The sequence below is a fragment of the Sturnira hondurensis genome, unplaced genomic scaffold (genome assembly GCF_014824575.4).
Source record: "Sturnira hondurensis isolate 20B ecotype Veracruz unplaced genomic scaffold, ASM1482457v3 Scaffold0013063, whole genome shotgun sequence".
Classification (NCBI taxonomy): domain Eukaryota; kingdom Metazoa; phylum Chordata; class Mammalia; order Chiroptera; family Phyllostomidae; genus Sturnira; species Sturnira hondurensis.
In genome coordinates this window covers 3751107-3774915 of record NW_028085694.1, presented here as the reverse complement: position 1 = coordinate 3774915, position 23809 = coordinate 3751107, and the positions used below count along the sequence as shown (strand labels likewise).

Genomic DNA, 23809 nt, shown 5'->3' with positions numbered 1-23809 from the left:
GGTCTAGTGAGAAAATAAACAAGATAGTACAAAAGATTATCAAAAAGACTCCCCAGGTACATTTTCCTTAATGCTGACAAAGGCATTGGAAAGGTGTTTCAGTTATGTGGCTGAAACAATGGGCACCTGCCAATTACACTGCCTCTAGACATTACTTCTCAGGTAATAATTATTGTTCTCTCTTCCTCGGAGTGTCAGCCACAGGTGTTTCACGGAATTAAAGACATCTTCTTAAAGACTTCTTTGCTTAGGTGATTCAATCTGACAAACGTTTCCTGAGCCCAACCACGTACCACTCACGGTGCAACATAAAGGTAAATGAGATGCACTGGTCCCTGCCTCAGAAACTTCTTCACCTAACACGGAGAATTCAAATGAGAAATTATTGGCCTAATTTGCACTTCCCTGAAGGTTCGAGTCCCCAGACCATTCTGAGTTTCCACATGTCATCAGCACAGCCTCCTGTGTCCAACTCAGACACACTGCTGCTGAGGATCAGTAGCCTGGAACCAATGGACCCCACCATCCGGTTAATTTTAGAAGGCCCTCCTACCCTCTCACTGATAGCTCCTTATATTTCTCTGCTTTTGATTTTAATGACTTTTCCATATGCAGCGTTCTCTAAAATATTTTGGGGCAAGAGTTCATTCCCCGCTTCCTCCAGAGAGCGATGATATTGGAAGCACAGTTTGCAGGCCATTGAGAGAGGTCAGTGAGAAGTCCCCCGTGTTAATAGCTTGAGTAATATTGTTCTCTCCTTCAGACCACACCATTACATTGTTTTCATTACCCACAGAGGAATTACTTGTGTCAAAGCAAATGAGATGTGAGACAAACTCAAACTGGCTAATTTCAACCTAACAAAACAGTTCATTCCTAATAACTGAAAGAACAAGGCAATGACAAAAATTTGTCAAGTCTCATTACAATAGGCAGAAGAGAAGAAATGTATTAAATAGATGGGTCCTGTTGAAGCAATTACACAGTGTCAATGTGCTGAGAGGTTTGAGGGGCTACCCTGTGGTTTATTCTCCTAGAGGTTCAGGGTTGGGCATATATTTGCCAAAGGTTCTAAAAGAAATGCTATCTTGTGTTCTCTGGAAACATCAGAGATTCGGCTCTGGGCCTCCCCGTTTCACTGAGCCTCTTCCGTTTCTAAACTGCCATTTTCTTTCTTCTCTCAGTCGTCCAGAAGGAAAACTCTGAAGCTGGATCCACCCTCTGGCTGCTCCCAGGAAACTCCTAGGAAACTCCAGAGGGGCCCGAGACCCTAGAGAGTGTCTCCTATTGAGACACAAGGGCTATGAGGTTGGCATCTCACCTGTCATGTTCACCGTATGAAGGCTGCCTCGGCTCACTGTCCCTCACTGATAAATGTTGTTTAAGACATGCACCAATGTTCTCCAATTAGTCTTTAAAGAACCTTAGGGGTATTGAAGCTCTTTTACAGAACCTCCGAAGTCAGTCTACTCTCCTTTCCCGTGTCCAAGGCTGTCCCTGGCTGGTGAGCCCCATGTGCCCTGGCTCAGCTGTGTTCTCTGAACATCCGGTGCCGGGTGAAGCCAGTCTAAATGATCCGAGAATGCTGCTCTACCCTGAGGCCCTGAAGCCTCCCGAGGCTGATCTTATATCTCTTGGGCCCTAAAGCCTAACCCTAGGGCCTTCAGAGGGGCCGCAGAGCCAGGTAACAGCGAATTCCTCAGTTTAGAGATCCCATCCTTCTTTGCCAGATCTTGAAGACCATGGCCTCTCAGGCTGAGCCTGACCATCGAGGTCCCACCTGGGCCAGGTCTAGATCTGACTCTTCCCCCTCCCCCAGAAGAGAACTCTCCTATGTTACCTCATTCCTGAGCTTAAGGGGCTCCAAGAAAGCCCACAATTTAAGAACTTTCAGACTGTCCCTGTGGGGCTCCAGGCTAGCCACTGTCCCTTCCCAGATGACGAGAGTCCAGAATTCAGTGACTGGCTCTTGGCACTGTCCCTGGGAACTGCATTCAGAGAGACTCCCCTAGTCAGAAGGGTCTGCATAATCCCTCATTTTAAAGCAGCCAGCAAAGAAGAATCAGGAAGCCTAAAGACATTCCAGGCTCACAGTACTGCTACCCTTCCTGACTGCAAGTTGCCTTAAAGCAGAGGAACAATATTTCTGCTCCAAGTTAGAACAAATGGAGGAAGTCCAGCTATTACCCCAGAAATCAGCATTTACCTCTTGGAAGACCACCTCTATGTCCTTCTGAGGGTCCATCCCATGCTACTGAAAAGCCACAGTTTGAGCTTCTAAGCTGCACAAAGATTCAATTAGCATGCCCAGAAAAAGCTCGGGTCTGCCACACCACCTCAGCATCCTCCGTGGTTCCCTGGCCCCAGAAGAGGACATTGAATGCCACTCCGGGACAGCGTTCATTAAGTTCATGTGTATCCCAACAGTTGCAGCAGGACATACAAGAGGCCGTGCAGATCCTAGGAAATTTGCTCCATGTTTTCCAGTTTTCTGAACCCTCAGAAATAAACTCAGTATGACTGCTCTGGAGTCCAGACCCTTCCACAGAACATCAGAGACAACTCCAAGAAGCCCCAGAATGCAGGAGTCTGAAACACATTCCGGGGAGGAAAACACTGACCTGAGGCAGGAATTGTTCAAGTCACGCAAAAAGTCCTGACCTTTCACTGATGGGGTCCTTGAGGTGAGGGCATGAAGGAGACAGACTGTTCTGGATGTAACACTTTCCTGCATAGCCTTGTCCTGGACCTGGACAGGCAGGCTCAGAACAGACACAGAGCAGGAAAAGACCCTCCCTTGACTCACTGGTGAACCCAGTTTGGATAAGCTGTCCGTGGGAGCCCTGGGGCTGTCCCAGCCATGCACTCAATCTTGTCAGGGCTCAAGCCGGTGATATGGAGCCTCGCCTTGGAAATAGGCACATGGCTGGGGGAGAGGATTTGATGAGACTAAGTCCCAACGTGCCCTGCACCACAGTAACTTGGTCCTGGGCTAGTGAAGGCCAAGGGGTTGAAGTGAGCAGCCACGGCCAGCCTCACGGTTGTGCACGTGGCCCAGCTAGTCACCCAGGGCCTGCGCTTCACTTGGCTTAGAGCTCTGCTGTGGCCATCTTGAAATCTGTACTTGATTTTATCTTTGAATTTATTTTTTGTAAGTGGAGACTAATGGGACAATGGAACATGGTGTGAGCAGAGAAGGTATGCAGAAGAAAGTAAAGAACTTTTTTTAGCCTCATCTGAGGATGTTTATTGATATGAGAGAGAGAGGAGGGGTTTCTCTCTCTCTCTTCCCCAAGAGAAAGAGAAATATCAGCTGGTTGCCTCCCATATGTGCCCCAACTGAGGATTAAACCCCCAACTTTTGGGGTACAGGATGATACTCCTACCAACTGAGCTACCTGGCCAGAGTGAAAGTAAAGAACTTTATAACTTAGTATCTTCGGTGATACATTTTCCTGTCTTTTTTTTTATAAGAGTCTCAGTCCTGTCAGTAGGCCTAATGTAACCACCACCCAAGTAACTGGCTAACTGTGAAAGAGGGAATTAAAGAGGCAATAATCACCAGGAACTCTCTGGAGATCCCTCAACCTCTAGTCCCAAGCCTAACAAACAAACAAAAAAATCTTTTTCGCCTTAGCGTCACTCACCTAGTCAACTCTAGCCCCAGGATTACCTGGTACTCTCTTCAAACTCCCTTCACCTCAATAAAGAAGTCCACTGGTGAGAGCCAGGACACAGGGGCCCTGCATTCCAGGACACAAATGGGGAGAAACTTGGCATGACTGGAGCATGGCTGCTTGGGAAGGAAGTGTTTGGAAAAGAAGACTGGGAACAGAACTGAGAAGGGGCTTGTAATACCAGCTCAGGAATCTGGGCTTTATCTAGTATGCAAGAGGAGCCAAGAAAAGATTATACAGTGTTAACTGTGCCTTTTAGGTCAATGCTTTAGCTGGTGGTAGGGAAGAAGGTCTGAGGCCAGAAACGCCAGAGGAAGGAATCCAGACAGAGACTGTGGTAAGGGCAGAATGGCGAGGCTTTGTCTAAGGGATGTGGTAAATCTGAGGCACCACTCCAGCAGACTTGTTCCCTAACTGGACACAGGTGGTGAGAGAGGGGGCACCTGGGTTCCACACTGGAAGGGAAGGCTGATGGGACCTGCACTGCAAACATCCAATACGACCCGTGGAGCAGGTTCACGGGGGAAGAGGAAGTGCACAGTGCCTGCAGCATGTGCAGGCGTGTGTGCAACGGGCACCTGGAGACAGATTTGGATCTGATGAGAGGGGCTGAGGATGGAGACACTGCTCTGGGAGGCATTCACAGAGAGGCCCTGGCCCACACCACGGGAGTGAGCATGATCGCCTGGATAGAACTTGCGGAGTCGAGAGAGCAAAGGGCATCTCGGGGATGTCCAGAGAAGGGAGAGACTGGACAAGAGACAGAGAAGTGGGAGACGGGGGAAGAAACCATCAAACTGCAGCATGAAGCAGGCAGCCATGCAACAGGGAGCTCAGGCCAGAGCTCTACATTCCACAGCTAGGAGATCTACGGTGGATTCATCAGCATAGTCTCAGCAGGGGCAGAGCTGGGCAACCCGGGTTTGCGGTATGACTAGGAAAATAAAGCAAAGGAGAGAGACAGAGCAGTAGTTAGAAAGGGGAGGTAAGGTCAGGCGCTGTAATTAACTTTTCATGGTCAAACACGCAGGAGTGGAAGAACAAGGGTGAGAGCAGGCTCCTGGGGAGGGTGGAAGCTGTGGGCTTTAGAAAGCTAACGGTACGGGTGGGAGCCTTTGCAGGTTGGCTAAGCTGATGAAGGGAGGGGAGCTGGCCATTCGTGCCAGATGACTTCTATCTTCTCAGTGAGAAGGAAGCAGGAAGGTGACGTCAGCTAGGGAGCGAGAAAGGTAAAGCTCCACGGCTTTAAGGAATCTTCGCTTCCGGGATGGATACCTGCTTCCTGCTTCCAGGTTTCTCTGACTCTGGTCACACGTCTGTTCCATCTCTGCCTCCTGCCAGAATGCACACTCCACACACCCTGCTCCCCTGCGGGCCCTGCTGGGCCGCCTTCCCTGTGTAGAATCAGCCAGTTGCTGACAGATGTGCCTTCCTGCAGTGCCTGCTTGGACAGGCCAGCTCTGCCACTTTCTGGCTCCTGAGCCACCTGTGACCCACAGAGCCCTGTGCCAGTCCCAGCAGTCTTCATTGTGACCTCTCCCTCCTTCTCCCCTCCCATCTTTCTAAAACTCTGCCCTGCATTTAGCAGCCCCCACCTTCCTCCCACCCACCAATCCCCTCAAGACCCTACAGGCATTCTCCATTGCCACATGAGGCAATGTAGCTGTAGGCTGAAGACTGGCCATAGACCTATTTAATTTGGCCAGCAGAATGTTTTAATGAAAGCTGGATGTATCCAGTTAGCCACAAGTGCCACCCTTCCCTATTGCATCATACCTACCCCAGGCCTAATTCACATACCAGTGGTATCTACCTGCTTTCTGCAGGTGTTTGTCAATAAAATCACACAATCTTTGGACTCAAGGCCTTCTATTTTCTGACTTGCATGTGCTTTTCAAACCAGACCTCAATTACTATGGAAACCCCTTACTCCAGAAATCAGCCACCCTTTCCCCCCTTTCCCATCCCAGGCCCTTGTTTGGTCTCCCTAGGTACACGCACACCTGTCTCCCACCCTGGCTGTCCTCCTATCTGCAATGCCTTGCCCTCTCCCCTCCACTTGTCATTCTGAGCTCTAGCTCAAATCTTACCTCTTCAAGGGTCTCTCCAGACCATTCACAACATTTCCTTTTTTTTTGGCCTGTGGCCCTCATGTATATTCCTTTGTCATCTTTTTTTTCCTTTGGTAAGTTTCCAATTTCCTCTGATAAGCCCATTAAAAGGATTCCTTGTGAGCTGTACATAGGAAAAGCCACAGAGAGCAGATAGCCCCTGGGTAATCTCACAGCTGAGCCAACCACTGACTCACACACTTTGGTCTTCCGCTGTCATCTACTAAACATCAGAGCAAGCACAGGGTCACAGTGCCTTCGGGGCAGCAGCCACATCTTACGGTGAGCGTACTAACAAACACCTAGTAGGTGCTCAGCACCTGTTTATGATGAGTAAGTACAAACAGCAGAAATCTCCTCTTTTTCCAAAAACATAAAGGCTAACACAGGTCCACTGGTAGGCAGTAAACTCTCCGACTTGATGGAAAAAAATCAAGCCTTGTTGTGTGTCACTGTCACTGAGGCATCGTCTAAGGCCATGTGTTCTCCACCACAACGAGAAGGGAGACCCCCTAGAAGCAGGAACGAGGGAGACCAGAGCTCTGGCCACGACATTAGCAATGATTTACAGACATGGTGAACTTGGGCCAGTCTCTCAACAGCTTTGATTCTTCAAGGTAACGGATCCTTCCTTCTCATACTGCAGAGTTACAATAAGCACCTGGTGGGGGGGTGGGGCAGAGTGGGTGGCTAGGCTGAAGGGACATTCAGGGCAAGGGCTGCTTGCCTGTGGTGTCCCCCAGCCAACACTATGGGTTTGCCTGCCCTTTCTCCCAGCTTCCGTGTGGATCCCTAAGGTCTGTGACGGGCTGGGATTCTGGCAAACACCCACTACTCCCTATTCCCAACCAACCTGTTTGCTTTACCTGCCCACTAGCCACACAGTCCCCAGCACAAACTTGAAAAGTACAAGGGTCACACAGATTTGAGAAAATTCTACCATGGGTCAGCACACACCGTGCTAATCTAGGCGTTAGCCCGGAGGTGGGACAGGTGATCACCATATTCTCCTTTGGCAGAAATCGAGGCTCCAGGGGAGGGCATTCCTGAGTTCGGGAACTCGAACCCTTCCCGGAGGCAGAAGGGTTGAATGTAGCTGGATAACAGAACTTCTCTGCTAAGTGAAATAAGCCAGAGAAAGACAAATACCATATTTTGTCACTTAGATGTGGATACTAAAAGAAAAAAAAAGCCCATTTAAAAAAACCAGAATGAGAGCCCCTGTAGGAGCTGGAGGGTATGGATGGGCTGAGAGGAAGGCGGGAGCTGCTCAACACGGAGTAGAGTTTTCCTGGCTAGAGAGGCTGTGGTCAGGGGTGGGGGGAGGGAAAACGGGGAGAGGTCGGTAGAAGGTAGAAAACATCAGTCATCGGTTCTGAGGATCTAACGCACATCGTGATGACCACAGTTAATAATACGTTATTCTATACTTGAAAGTTGCTGACAGTACACAGTAAGTATTTTTGCTACAACAAAACAAAACAGAACAGAATAACTACTTAAGGTGATGGATGTTTAATTATCTCAATCTTGGTAATCACTCCACAACATACACATATATAAAAAATTATGTTGTACACTTTAAATACATACATTTTTATTTGCCAATGATTTCAGGAATGTTGGGGGGTTGGGAAAGAGGTAGAATTTGAGAGGTGTTTCTGTACCCTGCAGTCAGGAAATATTCAGTGTTTATTTGTTCTGGCCAAAGAGGAGGGTTTCAGGTTTCTAAGAAGATGAAAAGCCAGGAAAAAAAAGTTCTGAAGGTGAGAGAGCGACTGGGGGTGAGAGAAGCGAGCAGCCTGAGATGGGCACGCCTGTTGGGTAGATGGGGGGAATGGAGGAAGGGGGCAGAGCAGGACTGCACCACAAGGACCAGGAATTGGGAAGATGACTTTTGAGCAGACTGCAAAGGGAGGCCCCCGCAACAGCCACGCAGGGGAGAAGGAGAAGACCCGGTGGCCTGACATGAGACAACAGAGGGCTGCGTACAGCAGAGGCAGGAGAGAAGGGCAGAGCTAAAACTGTGGTGGTGGAAAGGTGTCAAGAAGTGGAGACAATCTGAAAGGGTGGGGTGGAGTGGCATGCTATTGTGGGACTTGAAAACAAATTTTGAAGGTGTTTTCCTTCTAATATCAGACGTTTTCTCCACCACCACCATCCCCCTCAGAGTGGAGGGTCTGTGGAACAGTGTTGTTGGGAGCAGTGTCTGTGAGGAGATTACATGTCTGCGCCCACTCATTTACGGTCTGCCCTGGAACAAATGCTTCGCTCCCCGAGGGCCCCTGTTGCAATGCCCTGAAGTGCAGAGGAAAAGCTGCTGCACCAAGGTGCTCCTTGGATTAGCTGGCTCAAGACAGAAGTATGAACATCCCTGGACTCAATGTTCTGAGTCTTGGTGCCTGGGTGGCTTGGCTCTGAAAAGAATCAGGCATTCCGATATGACTGCACAGCAATGAGAGTGCGCCCGCGCGCCGACAATCTTATCATTTCACTCAGCATTTCTTAAGGCAAAGCTTTAGTTTGTTTAGACAGATATTTGATTACTAAAGCAAGCAAGGCAGCAAATATTGAATGCTGGCTTCTGTATCACAGAAGCCACTATAAGGCCACAAAGCTGAAAACAAATGTTTCAGAATTCCCAGGGGCTCTGGTGAGCCTCTTCAGACTCTGGGGTTTTGCGTGTGCAAGAGTGTGTGTGTGTGTATCCCCCCTTTTTTAAATGGAGCATGCACATTTCATTGAGGAAGGCTGGAAACAGAAATGAAATCAAAGGGTTCTTGGTCCCCACTCTTTTCAGACAATTTCCAATCGTAGTAACGATGCTAACAGCACCTGATTAACTGGACATCCTGGCAGGAAGCATTAGCAAGATGAGGGCAGTTTCTTATGAGAACTGTCTTATAGATCTACGCACAAGATATTGATGCTGTACTACGGGATTCTTATTACGCTAACAGTTGATGGTCAGGGTCTCGCTTATAATGTTTTATTCATAAATGTTACAAAAGTGAAATGAATTATTAATGTAAAGATTATCTGTCAGAGACAGAAATCATTAACAGAATTTCACCAGGGCCAGGGTGGGGGTGGTGTATAGGGACTAGCAATGCAAGTGCAGAGCTTTTCAGTTCTGCGGTGACCACGCATTCAGTTGGCCCTGATCCCCAGGAACCAAGCCGGTACCATTCGCCAGTGGTCAGGCAGCCTCTGCAAAGCACACCAGTTAGCTTCCTCCTGGCTCCTGTCCCCACTGCAAAACCGGCCATCATGATGGCACCAACGTAGATGCCATCTCTACAGCACCTGTGGATTTACGGGAATGTGGCGAGGGCCACACTCTGTATTCAATACTGCTTGAATACTGGGCAAGACCTGCCAGGGTCAAATTAAGGCCTAAGAGGAGTAGCTTACTCTCCTTTGTACTTAGCACTTATTATAAAAGTTGCTTAGTACTTACTATGTGCCCAGCACGATGCTAAGTCATGAAGCAGGTAGGTGCACTGCTCAGTCTCACAACTTGGAAGTGGCAAGGCATTTATTTAAATCTGGTTCCCTCCCTATTCCAAAGCCCCTACCTCTTGGCATTTACTTTAATGAAGACAAAGTTTGAGGACTGTGGAGCTGTCCTTCCTGGGAGACACTGTCCTAACTGTGACTATCATGCTGCAAAATCTTTAGCTAAACTCTGAGAGATCAAGTGACTTCACAGAAATAAACTTCACTAGAAATCAAGGGACATGTAGGTTACATACCTCTTCCCTTGACGGACACTATTCTAGCCCCATCACATACAAGAGGCTGCTAAGTAACCTTGAGGAGTGGGTTCCTGGAGCCTGTCTGCCTGATTCTAATCTCCAGTCTCTTTCCAATCCTGGGCAAGACAATGAACCCCCCTGGGCCTCAGTTTCTTCATCTGGTAATAACAACCGATCCTCCCTCACACACCTGTCAGGAAGACTGAATGAAATAAAACATGCAAATGCTCAGAACCACATGTAGCGCAAAATGAGGATTAGCTATAATTATTTATACCAGTATGGGTCTATGGGCAAGACACTTAAGTCCACCCAAGTTTCCTCACCTATAAACAGATCTGCAAAGTTGTTCTGAGGATTAAGTGGAAGAAAATTCTATAAGCATGTCACGTGCAGACCTCCTTGTAGCAGGCACTCACAAAATGTCCACTTGTTTTCCTCCCCCTCCCCAACGTAGCACCATCACCTAGTCTCTGAGACCCCAGTCTCTCACATTGTACAACGAGATGCCCACTCGTTCCCCAGCCACCACGACCTCACAGGCACGGCACAGCCAGAGCACGCCAACGGCCAGCCTGCGTGTGAGGAGACCTGCGTTCTACCTACCCTTCCAGCTTTTGAAAAGCCACTTAACCTCTCTACACCTCAATTTCCTTACTTATCCATTCTATTACAATCTCCATGAGTGTTTCACAGACAGCACACTACACATCGGACATGCAAAGATAGGTAAGGTACAGTCCCTGACTTCAAAGAATGCACATCCTAGTTCAACATAAAAGCCTGTAGACAATTTAGTATGTCGATTATGGTATAGATGAAACAGACGTGGCCCAAAGGAGGTAGCAATCAGATTTACGATACCTAGGTAGGACAAGGAAAGATTCAGAGAACACAGGCCCTGGAGTTGAGTCTTACAAGATGAATGGGAGTTTCCCTGGCAGAACCAGAGGAAAGGTATTCCAGCAAATGCAAAGGCTCAGGGATGCAAAACTGGGAACTGTAAATAATTAGTCATCACTGAATACAGGGTGCATCCAGGGGAGTGGCGGGAAACTAGGATAACGTCATCCCCACTTGCAGGATTTCTGTGAGAACAAATGAGAACAATGAACTAAAACTCTGAGAAGCAGATGGTGTTGCAGAAATGCCATGTATGATTGCCAGCAGCACTCCAGCAAGGCTCACGGCAGCACTTTGTTCGACCCATTTCCTAGCATGAGAACTCTGAGCACTGTTTCTTCTGTCACCATCACCTCACCTCCCCTTCCTCTCCCCCTGAGAGAAGGCAAAGAGGACTTGGCATTGACCTAAATGGAGAGGTGGGGGGGAGGGAGAAATGAGAAGAAAACCATGCGGCTCTTTGTTTCAATGACCACAAACCTTTTAAAGGCCCTTAACTATAATGTTTCTCATATTTTAAAAGAGTTTAGTTCATATTGGCCAAAAAAAGAAACTTTAACTCTAAAACCATGGCTTATTAAATGTTCTTGACCATAACCTATAGTAAAAAATACATTTTATACCATAATCCAGTACACAGACACACACACACACCATTCATTATAAAACATTACTTAATACCTACGTGCAATGCACTCAGATAGTGTTCTCTTCTATTCTGTGTCATTTAAAAAAGTGTCAGTTATGATCTAATTGATTCCATTACTTGCTAATGGGTCACAACTTCCAGTTTGAAAAACACCACCCTAGGAGAAAGGAAGGTGCACTGAAGATTTCAAAAGTGTGGTTCACAAAGCCCTTCAACCTTTCTTTTCTTTTGCATTATGAGACATTACCAAATAGAAGCAAGTCCAGCCCATTTTCTGGGAAACAAAACACCCCTGGAGGCACAGTTCACAGGGTGTGCTGCCTGACAACAAATGAGAGGTGTGGGGTTTCTTGTGTTTTGTTGCTGCAGGCGATTAGGCATGTTGACAAGCAGACTTTCCACAAACTGGCCTCTCCCCTAGGCCAAGCCCTGGTGCGGTGTGGAAAGTAAGATCATATGTTCCTGATGTCTTTTCAATGAGAACATTCAATAAGCAACTTCTTTCACGTAAAATGCCCATGACACATCATAACCCAGAAGTGAGGCAGCGCTCTGCCTCAGGGCTGCTGAAATGGGAACACAAAGATCAGATGCCTTTCCAATCATGTGCAGATTGAAAATTCACACCACCATCATCGCTACTGCCACCTCCCTCAGCAAGGAAAGAATCTGCTCCCCACCCAGCTCTGCATACTACTGTGTCCAACCAGAATCTAGAGCTGGAAAGTAGCACCAAGGTCATCTGGTCTACCACTCTCCTCCCAAAGAGGATGGCCAACTAAACCTTTCCAGCTCACAGCTGAACTATTTCCCTTTGTACCACAACACACGGCCGTGCTCCACGTGGCTGTCCTTGTGGACGTGCAGAAGCTTTAGAGGTTTCTGCCATTGCACTTTTGATTCTACTGTTTCTCCTACCGTGGATGTTTTCCCCTCCTGCCCGTACAAACCTCGCTCACCCTCCCAGATCGCATCCAAGCCCTCTAAGAAGCTTTTTCCAAACCCCACAGACCAGGCCATCCCTTCCCTTTTTTCTAAAATGAGATTCAGCTCACTGAATTTCAGCAATCTTTGGCCTTTTAAATGCTATTTAACAAACAGTTCATATATATATATTTGATGAACTTCCTGTTAAAGGATGTTAAAAGAAACTTTAATTTTAAATGAATGTTTTTTACAGCATGCATAATAAGGAGTAAATAGAAAGGTTCAGCATTCTATTATAAAGATATTTAAATCAGGTGATATTACAGAAATAAGTATTAAGCTATTAATTTCCATATACTCAGAACCTGTGCCAGCCATGGTGGTCAATGCCAACACTGCTGATTCTTCTGATACACTTTCAGGTGGGAGACACTTGTCTCAGGCAACTCAATGCTCACATGCATGAGACAGAGAAGCCGAGGGGCTTCCTCCCTCAAAAAATGGTGAACTAATGTGCTTCAGATCAACCTTGTGGAAAATGACAGCGCTGGGGCTAAAAACAAAATCTTTTTTATCCAAAGAAATCAGGAGTCAGAAGTCTAAAAACCTCACACCACCTGGCTCTTCAGTTTCATTTCCCCTGTCCACAAACTTCCCGTCTTCCACCAGGTCCCTGTCTCACCACTGAGGAACGTATGCAAAACCCCACCACCAAACTGCCTTCCTGTCATTAACCAACTCCCCGAGACTGTGCCATCCTGATGTCATGACTTCCCTTATTTTACTTGGCAATTTACTGTCATGCCAGCGCTTCCCTTATCTAATACCACACTTACCAAAACCACACAGTTGCTTTATTTTAAATCCTCTGTATGGTCCAAAGTTACATACGAAACCAAAGCTAGTGACCGTGACTGCCTCACAAAGAGTCCTATTCTTTCCACCTGGGATTACAGAAGTCTTTTTGAGCTCATGCTGTATGTGAACATAATATGCTGGAAAAAGAAAGTTTTCTCCTTTATCAGGCAGGCGATTTCTCAAGACACACAGCCAAGTAAATGATTACGTCTGCAAGATAAGCAAGGAGAGGAGCAGAGTTCTTTTACACCAATAAACAACCAACTTTTCTCTTTACCAGAAATATCTTCTCTAGCCCAAGAGTGGAAACATTGATTAACTGAGCCTTCCTTTTCTCGTTCTTGCCTATGTTCCTGTGAAGGTTCTCGAAGAAGAATGAGGTGGTCAAAGCAGAAAACAGGACAAAGAAGAGACCAGTAAAAAGTCCAAACAAATCAGATCAGGCTGCAGAGCACGGCAATGAAGTATGGACTCCAAAGGCCAACGGGTCGGTCATGGTTCCAGCAGTAATAGCTGCTGAATGCCCCTGGGCATACGGTTTGAACCCTCTGTTCAGTTTCTGCATCTGGTAGATGGGATAATGGGGGTACCTACCTCCCAGAGTTGCCATGAGTATTAAATAAGTTAATATGTGTAATATTCTTAGGACAATGTTTGACACCTATTGGACACTACATAAATATTTGTCAACTAAAATCAATCCTGAGGTGGAAATCATTTCCACCTCATGCTGCGTGTCTGCTGATCTCTGAGTCTTACCAGCAGGTTCAGGACTTAGAGGCATTGTGATGGGTCCTGTAGCACACCACACACACCCTACGGCCTCAGACGTAAGCTGTTTCCCAAGGATTCATCTCACAATCCCTTTGCATTGGGACCTGACAGGCATCTACTGCTGGATCTCTCACCAACGATCCCCATTGCTGCAGCCGCCACACAGGGAAGACAGGGCCCGTAAAACCACAAAAGTTCTTGTCCACCCACGTGTCGCAAATGCTGCCTGTAACCCAGGACTGGAACTGGGGGACAACAGGCCACCTACCACAGAGAAACATAATGAAGGGAAAATTCTTCTCACCAAATGTTTCTTCTTGGTATGGGGCTCCCGGGGCAAAGCAAACTTCTCTGAGGCTGTCCCAGAACCTCTCCCCCCTCTCCTTCTTCCCTTTACTCGGATTGAGCTCTTGGCTACACTAAATGCAGTCTCCCGTCAAGATCACTAAACCCTGCTCAACCCCATAGGCTCACGAAACCCACCCCTCAGGAGGATTACCACCGCTGACCCTCCTTTTCCTTCAGGGCCTCCCGGTCTTGCCTTCTAGGACACCACACCCTCCTTCTGGACTGCTTTGCTGGTTGTCCCCTCTTTCCCTCCTCCTCACACTGGAGTGTCCTGAGGCTCATTCTTTGGTCCTCTTCTCCATGACGAGCTCCTCCTGTCTTGGGGTTTAAATGACCGTTTCTGCCCCCGATGACTCTCAAATATCGATCTCCAGCCCATACCTACTCCTGAACTCCTGATCCATACACCTGACTGCCTACCCAAGGACTTCACTGTGATGCCTACTAGGATCCTAACCTCAACCTGTCTGAAACCAAACTCCTAGCCTTCCTGCAAATGCTCCTCTTCTGTCTTCCCCATCTCAGAAATAGCTGAGGTTCCCCACCTGCCCCTCCTCCTCCCACCTTCCCTCATATCTTACCAGCCGGCAAATTCTATCAGCTCTACCTTCAGAAACATGCAGAATTGGACCGTACCACATCACCTCCAAGCTGCCCGTGGTCCTCATCTCTGTTGTCCCTCCGGAGTACTGAAAGACCCTTGTAAGAAATTCTCCATTTTCATCCTTGCCCTGCTATAGTATTTTCTCAAAACAGCAGCCAGAGAGGTGCCATTAATATCTAAGTCAAACCACATTGCTCCTTTGCTCAAAGCCTTTCAACGGCTCCGCATCTCACTCAGAAAAGCCGAAGTCCTTACAGTAAGTGCACAGCCCGACACGGTCCGAGTGGCCCCATCCTGCTCCCCAATACCTCTGACCTCGTCTCCTCTCACCCTGCCCTTCCTCACTCCACTCTGGCCACACTGGCCTCTCCTGTTCAGGGACCTATACTCATTGCAACTCCTGCCCGGAACACCCTTCACCAGACACCCACATGCTCGGGTCCCTCACCACCTTCACTGCCGGAGGCCACTCAAAAGTCATCCTCTCGATGAAGCTGCCTCTCACAACACTTCTTAAAACTGCAAACTGTACCCGCTTAGCACTCCACATCTGCCTTCTCTGCTTAATTTTTCCCAATTAGATTCCTCAACCCCTTACTTCATAAACTTTATAATAAAGTATATTATAAAATTCTTTTGTTTATCCCTATCAGAATACTCATTTTGTCTTCCCCTGCTAGAGTGAACCCTTGAGGCAGGTGGGGTCTGTTCTTGTTCACTGCTGCATTCCTGCTACCTACTAAGTGGTTTGCATACAGTAGGTACTCAATAGATATCTGCTGAATGAATGGGAAGACTGGCTCACTTGGTTCCTCTTACCTAAGACAGTCATCACTGTCTTCATCAGCTTCATGGGCGTCCTCCGGCGGCTGATGGACCCACTTGTATGTGGAGACAAGACATTGGTTTTCCTCTTGACGTACATGTAGATCCGCAGGTACACCACCACCATGATGAAGAAAGCCAAAAGGTTGGACACAGCCCAGAAAATGAGGTAACTCCTGCTGTAAATGGGGGCCAGGGAAGAGCAGGCAGAGATGTCACACAGGCAATTCCAGCCCAGTGTGGGGACCGCCCCCATAAAGATGGCAATGGCCCAGACCAGTAAAATGAGCAATATCACCCTCTTTTTGGTCAGGTTGCTATGGATCCGCATCCTCATGATTGACATGTGCCTCTCCACGGCAATCACAAGCAAATTGGTCAGGGAGGCGGTCAGGCTGGTGTCCAGAAGCCCCTGGCGGAGAAACCAGCGGTGGACAGTCAAAGTCCTTGAGACGGGGCCAGTGTTGAACATGAGGAACACATAGGCAATTCCGGCGAAGAAATCCGCGGCCGCCAGGTTAGCCAACAGGTAGTAGAAGGGGAAATGAAACTTTCTGTTTTTAATCACCGCCGCGATGACCAGAGAATTAGAAAAGAAAATGAAGAGACAGAAAAACGTCCCGACACATAAAACGATCACGAGCTTTGTCCCTGTCCAGTCATCGGCGGTGTCAGTGTTGCTCTTGTTATAAAAAAAGTCCATCTGCTTATCATAGTGACACTCATTCATTGTGGAGAAGGGCTGAACATCCTGGAAGGAAGCGTAAAGGAGAAACAGACATCATTCTCTGCAAAATCAATCGATGAACCACCCCCACTGCCACTGCTAAGCCCCTGGTCTGGCCACCTCCTCTCAGTCCCTCAGATCTCAGTAAGTGTTCCTTGCTCCGAGACCCAAGCCTGGACCTCCTATCACAGCACTCATCTCACACTGGTACCTGGGTCTGTGACCCAGGCCAGGTGCAAGCTCAGTGTCCCCATTACAATCCCAGGGCCCCTCTGCCCTGACTGCCTCCCAACAGGTATTTGCTGAATGCTGGCTGACCAGCGGTTAAATGAACCAAGGAATAAACGGTGGTTAAGGCAGCAGGGAGTCAAAAAATTCTAAGCCCTGCCATATCCACTCCACTTGGCACTGGTGATGGTTACAGCACAGGATGTTAATGCTTTCTCCTGGTGGTTTCCAGCTCATTTCTTATTTATGGGTTCTGTTCATTAATCAAAGGCAGCTTGGTAATGCCTGGCACATTCTTGCCAAGATAACGGGTGCTGAGTTACTTTTCACATGACCAAATGGCTTCCCTATGAGATCAGTTTTCCATCACTCTGATTCCTTTTGCCATCTTTTGGTTTCATGCTACAATGACAACGATCACTTGTTAATAAGCATGTGGTGCAGGGCTGGAGACTGGTCTCAACACTCCTTCCTGACCTTTTTAAAAATTCCTTTCTTATTCTCCTAATCCAAATTGTACCAATGGGAATTTGTTTGCTGGATTTTCCAACTCCATCACTTTGGCTCCGTTTCCTTCCCTGAGCTCTCCTCAACACGGCAGGTAGTGGAAGGGCAGGCATCCCCTTGGCAACACTGAGATCTGGAGTGTGGGCAGACGTCCAAGGATGTGAGAACATACCTGCCAAGTGAGGGCCGGTCCTCAGGACATGTATCTGAAAGCAGACCCCAAATTGGACTATCAGGCAGACAGGGAAGATAGTAATCTCAGGAGGGGACCTCTTGGACCCCAAAAGTAAGGGATTCTGGCCAAGGGCAGGCTGGGAAGAGGCCCTGAGATTGCCCATCCACCTTTGCTCGGTGGGAAGACCAGGTGTTCTGCCTCACAAGGGTCTGGGTATAGGCCTGAAAAGTCCTATCAAAGGAGATGGGCTGAAAGCCAGGAAATCTAGCTTCTGGGGAGGATAACCATGGGCTCCATCACACGGAATGAGGCTGCAATTTATCTGCTGGAGATCCAGGAGGCTCAGACCCTGGGCATTCACTGCTGGGAATGAGGTGGCTCTGACAGCCAAAGCTGAACAGCTTTCAAGGTTCTTACAGATTCTGCAATCCAATACAACACGCAGAATCAGGAGAGGCATATCAGGTATCGACTTCAAGTAGTACAAAATGGAAATGTATCTCAGGTCGTCTTCCTTTTAATTTACACTTTAATGATAAAATGATCCTGTTAAGTGAAGTAGACACATACCTCTCTACCATAGCAAATGGAAGGTAAGAATACCACTCTACATGCTTAAGTAACCAAATGAGCGTGGTCTCAAGAGACCAATAGCTCCAGTGCCTTTCAATTACGAGGAAGGGGGACTCAATTTTAATAGTGACAAAAGTTACTCTCTTTCACAGACACTCACCAGTATTTAGTTGCCAGTATCAGACAACTCCATGCAACAGGCCAGTATATCTACAGTTCATTGTGATAATTTCCCAAATTAAAAGTATAGATATATTTGATCAGTTTAATAGTTTAATATTCTAGTACCTGAATATACCACACTTCATTTAACCAGTCCCTAAATGCTGGACACTTAGATTGTTTCCAGTATTTTGCTTTTATAACCACGGCTACATTCTTGTGCACTAATCTCTATATACTTGGCCAATTATTTCCTTAAAACTAATCCACAGATTTCAAGTTGATGAAGTAAAGGACGTAAAGTTGTTTACATGATTTCTGATATGTATTATCAAACTGCCCTTGAGACAAATTGCATTTATAATCTTACTAGTAGCAGATGAGTTGAGTAGAAGATTCTAATCTAGTAAAATTCAATTTAAATATCCAAGGAAAATATTCAGCTTTCAACAATGCTGAAAGTATATAGAAATTAAAAAGAAAAATATCAAAGAACTACAAGAAAAATTTAATGATGCAATTAATGTGTCCTTTCACTACTGAAAAATAATTTTTTATTTTGTTATACGCTTATATGCTGTAGATACCTGAAAGAAACACATTTCTAATTTAAAATTATATTATCCTTAATTTATCAGCAATATGGAGATTAATATGCAAAGAAAATGATGGAATTATAATACTACCAAAAAAAACCCTTTAAAATTTCCTAACTTCTTTTAAAGGAGTCTTAGCATTTTAGTTCTGATTCATAAATTTGGCTGAATTTGTAATGATATGATATCCTAAAAACCTCCAGGACTTTTACCTTAAAAATCTTCAAGTTCAACTTCCCCCATCCAAATTAAAATGGCACATTCTTAGACATATTTTAACAAAAACTGTCCTGAGACTGAGAAGGAGTTTTGTCTTGAAAGGCAGAGAACCACGAACGGCCAGAACCTCTGCCAACAGCTTTTTCTACCTCTCAGCCTCGAATTCTACTTTCGGGTAAAACAGACAATAAGAGCCAAAAAAAGTTCATTAGGAAACTGGTAAAATAAATATTATGCAGGCTAGATGCAGCCATTTAAAATCGCAATTACCATAAATTTGTGGTAATATAAGAAAAAGCATATGCCATTATTTTAATTACAAATAATTATATATACACATATACTTACACACATATACACACAGACATATAAATATGCATAGTGTTTTGACTTTTTTAAAGATACAGAAAAAAAATAAGAAAAAAATCTCAAAGTAAAATATTAAGAATGATGGAACTGTGGGTCATTTAAAAAAATTCTTTCCAGATTTTTCTGTTCCATGTTTTCCATAATAAATAAGTAGGCTTGTAAATGCTACTTTACCGATTCTGTCTCAGGAGCGCACATTCTATTTTGTGTGTTGTGTTTTTCTTTGACAACTGCAGTCTGCAACATGAAAACTGATGTTCAAAGGAAAAGCCTCAAGGAGTCACTTCTCATTACTACACTGACTAGCAAGGCACACTGTAGTTTTTCAGGGAAAATGAAAATAAAATGGTTTTCTGCTTAGAGCTTCAGGTAACCACATGCCCTTATATTCTGACAGCTAACTGAATCAGCACACCGCTCCCCCGCCAACTCCCCTAGAAAACATTTCCTAATGCAATCGCCCCAGAGCTCCAAAAAGGAATAACTGGAAGTTTTGTAAATTGGTACTTTTGATTTTTTTTCTCTTCTGCCATACACTTCCAAGGTTGTTGGACAGTCTCCAGTACATATTAACTACAGATCACTGTATTTTCTTAACTGGAAATGACCAAAAACTTTGACAAAATTGTAATAAATGATCTGATTTGTCATCTCTTAACCCCTCTCAAACCTTAAAATATGATTCTGTGATCCCAGTTTGAACACACCCTTCAGAGAGATACCGTCTCTGACCAATCCCAAGTAACCCCCCACACTCAAAGCTACAAAACTAGAAGAAAATATAGACAGTAAATTCTGACATTTCTTTTAGCAATATCTTTTTAGATATGTCTCCTGGGGCAAGGTCAAAAAAAGAAAAATGAAATAAATGAGACTATATCAAACTAAAAGATTTGTGCAGTGAAGGAAACTGTAAATGAAACAAAAAGACAACCTGCAAAATGAGAGAAGATATTTGCAAGTGATATATATATCTATTAGATATGCACATTTGGGATTAATAACCAAAATATGTAAGAACTCATACAACTTTATTCTAAAAAACTCAAACAATTCAAATTAAAAAAATGGGCAGAGGATCTGAATAGATACTTCCCCAAAGAGAACACACGGATGGCCAACAGACAGGAAAAGAGGTTGGACATCACTAATCATCAGGGAAATTAAAACCACGATGAGCTATCACCTCACATCTGTCAGAATGGCAACCATCGATAATTCAATAAATATCAAGTGCTGGTGAGGACGTGGAAAAAAGGATACCCTCACACGTTGTTGGTAGGTTATAAATGGGTACAGCCACTGAGGAAAACAGTATGGAGATTCCTAAAAAAAAGTAAAATAGAGCCCTCGTACAATCTAGCAATTCCACTTCCGGGCATTTACTCAAAGAAAACAAAAGCACTAATTTGCAATGATATATGCACCCTTATGTTCACTGCAACTTTGCTAATAGCAGCCAAGATAAGGAAACAACCTAGATATCCAACAATAGATAACGAATAAAGAAGTGGTATCTATGAGGTGGGGGTGCAAAAGTAGGTTTAAAGTTCTGAGTGTGCAAAACACAGTTGATTCTTATATTAGTATATATTGATTATTATATTATTTTCCATACAAACAACTGTAAGCCTACTTTTGCCCCACCCTATATATACAATGGAATATCACTCAGCAACAAAAAAAGAATGAAATAATACCACCTGCAACAACATGGATGGACCTGGAGAACATTATGCTAAGTGAAATAAGTCAGAGAAATACCGTTACTATATGATTTTACTTATATGTGGAATTGAAAAACGCACAAAAAATGAATAAACGAAACAGAAACAAACCCACAGATATAGAGAACAAGCCCATGGTGGTCAAAAGGGAGAGGGGAAAAAGTAACCACACAGCTCTCACTATCAGAGAGCCCTGCTCTGTCTTCATCAGAGCAACTACCACCTGTTACACATTTTCTTTTGTGTTTATGCATTTATGTCCACCCCCCACCCTAGACCAGTCTTGCTCCAGCAGAGTTGGTGCCGTGCTTTTTATGTTCCTACTTGTGGAATGAATGAATGAGTCTCTCTCCTACGTTATCTCTTCCCCCACTGAAATGAAAAGGTTCAATTAAATGCTTTTGCTGACTTACACGTCACCTACTAACTATGCCGATTAGAGAACTCCTTCACTTGCTCCTTATGTGTTGTTGTGTTACTTACTATCTCTACTTCATTATGAATTACCACTGTATTTTTTCATTGCTAATCTTTGAGTGGTTCCTCTGTGCCCGGTGCCAGACGGGCATTTCACACGGGTCATCTCCCCGAACCCTCCTGCAATGATGCGGGAGTTCGTATCACAGCCATTTCGCAGATGAGGAAGCTGAAGCGCCCTTTCCTGAGGCCTCACAACTACTGAGTGGAAGTCCCTGGGTTCCACTCACGCAGCTGTGCTCCCGGGCCCCATGCTTCTCCGCAACACCACACTACCTTCCACAGACAAAGAAACACCGGGCAGACCAAGCATCACACTTCAGATAACTAACTACAGAATTACCAACGTACAATGACCCACTCAAATGACATTCCAAGACTCTCTTGCACTATAAGAAAAAAAATACAACGGGTATTCTAAGTAGTCTCTGAGGTTTTTGTTTTGTTTTCTTTTAATAAGCTCAAAGAAGCATAGAAAACACACTTTTCTGAAAATAGATTTTCAAATTTTATGCTAATAGGCTACACAATATGGTCAATATCAAGACAATTTTAACATAACTAAACTTTAATTCTGCCAAACTTCAAGCTGTTTTTTTTTCCTTTTATACTAAAAGTATAGAGGACTTGAGTAGTTTTGACCCAAAAACAAAAGATGTTAAACTTTGGAGCTATTACCACAACTTCAAACTTCAGTAATTTAAGCCTTCATAAAATGATGGTTTAGAAAGTCTATATGTGGAATCCAAATGAAAACTTCATGAGCAAAGCTTTCATTTAGACTCTCCCAAACTTGATGCTCTAAAAAAATGTCCAGCCAGCCCATAATGTGGAAACAATTATGAAAATTAAGACATTTGAAAACCACTCAAGCAGCTTTTATTTCTATCTACATCGGATGAGACAAGTTGTTGCCGGCCTTTCAGCTGGCTTTCAACAGTCTTCTTTTCCTCAGAGGAAGAAGCAGGTGGAACCCAAACAAGGTCCCTTGGAGCTGTGCATATTTTCTTTCCCTGTGGTCCACAGATGGAAAACAGTCCTCTGCTTTCTGGGAACACCAGTCACACGGGGTTAGGTGAGTTGGTATGCTCACAACAGAAAAGAGATCACTCCTGCATAAAAGCAATCACGTTTGCTCACTGAATTCTTTTTAATAATTCATGTTAATGGCAAATTCAGGATAGCATGGGAGATTAAAACCCACATATGACCCTTCATTTTAGACATTAATTTCAGGGCCTTCAAACCTATCATTTCCTCTTCCCAGAAGCCTCTTCCCCAGAAACCCCAAGAGGTCATACCTCCACCTTATTCCTGCTCAAATGCCACTTCAGCAGCGATCCCGTCCCTGCCACTGTCTGAAAGAGCACCCTGCCCCGCCCTGACACACACAGCATTTCTCACCACCTGACGATGTCGACTTGGGGGTGATGGTCCATCTCCCCACACGCCGAGGACGTCAGGGACCTTGTGCTGTTGTGGCGCATCCCCTGTACCTGGAATACAGCCCAGCACATAGCGGGCACTCAGTGTGCACTTGTTAAGTGGGGAATTCAATGAAGTGTTCTTGTGCACATGTGCCCGCATGCACCCTAACCGTTTACCCACACTGAGCATTATTACTTTCTTCTTCTGCATACGTTCTAATTTGGGTCTCATAACTCTTTCATTTCCCTCTAGAGACTTGGCTCCAAGCCCTGCTGGCTGAGAGGTGTTGGTGGGGCGGGGTGGGGGCTATCTGCCACCCTTGAACAGGGGCTTCATCAGAGCAAATGAGACAGGGTGGTCTGAAGGGCAGTCCCAAAATGAGACTTCTCCCTCGTCAGTACAGACATCAGAAACTATAGCTCCTCTTTGGAACAAAATTTCAAAAAGAGAGGGAACTCAATGGCAAAAATTAGAACAACTTGAGCAACAAGATCAAAGCATTATAACCCAAAATATAAAATAAACATCCAAGAGTCCATATTAATATAAGAAAATGAGAAGTGATAAGTAATAAATGAGAAGGGAGAGGCAAACCTCCCACACAGAAGAAATGCAAATAAATGTAGCTCTTGCGCTCTGGAGGAGGGGGCTGCAAGTGCCACTCCTTAGCTGTAGTTTGTGCACAGCGACTTCCTCTTGAAAAGGGCAGCATGGAAAGGTGGAGGGAGGGGAGAGTCACATTTTGCTGGAGAAACTTGATAAGCACGGTGATCAAGGTCAGTACCAACCAGGAGGAGTCACACTGCTGGTCTGTGATCTTAATAAAATGGGTTAGGAACGGCAGTGCACTACGTTACTTTTTCCTCCAAACCCATAGCCCCAGCCTGATCGTGAGAGAAACCTCAGACAAAGCCCCACTGGGACACAGTCCACAGAATCCCTGACCAGGACTCAACAACCATCCAGTCACCAAAACCCAGGAAAATCTGAGATACTGTCACAGGTAAGAGGGAGCTAAAGAGACAAAGAACTAAAAATGATGTGTAGCCTAGATCCTGGAACAGAAAAGGGACATGAGGTAAGAACTAAGGAAATATGAATACGGTGTGGATATGTTAATAATAATGTATCCATATTGGCTCATTAATTGTAACAAATGTACATTAATGTAAAATGTTAATAATAGG

At 45.3% G+C, this 23809-nt stretch overlaps 1 protein-coding gene across 2 annotated transcripts in view; it reads right to left on the bottom strand.

Moving 5' to 3' along the window:
* Positions 1 to 23809, bottom strand: part of LPAR3 (lysophosphatidic acid receptor 3) — a 69301-nt gene that overhangs the window by 29200 nt on the left and 16292 nt on the right. For both annotated transcript variants that reach the window (XM_037060956.1, XM_037060955.1), the window contains exon 2: positions 15429 to 16185. In XM_037060956.1, the coding sequence (XP_036916851.1) occupies positions 15429 to 16164 (736 nt within the window). In that variant the 5' untranslated portion in view covers positions 16165 to 16185. The remainder of the gene's footprint in view (positions 1 to 15428; positions 16186 to 23809) is intronic.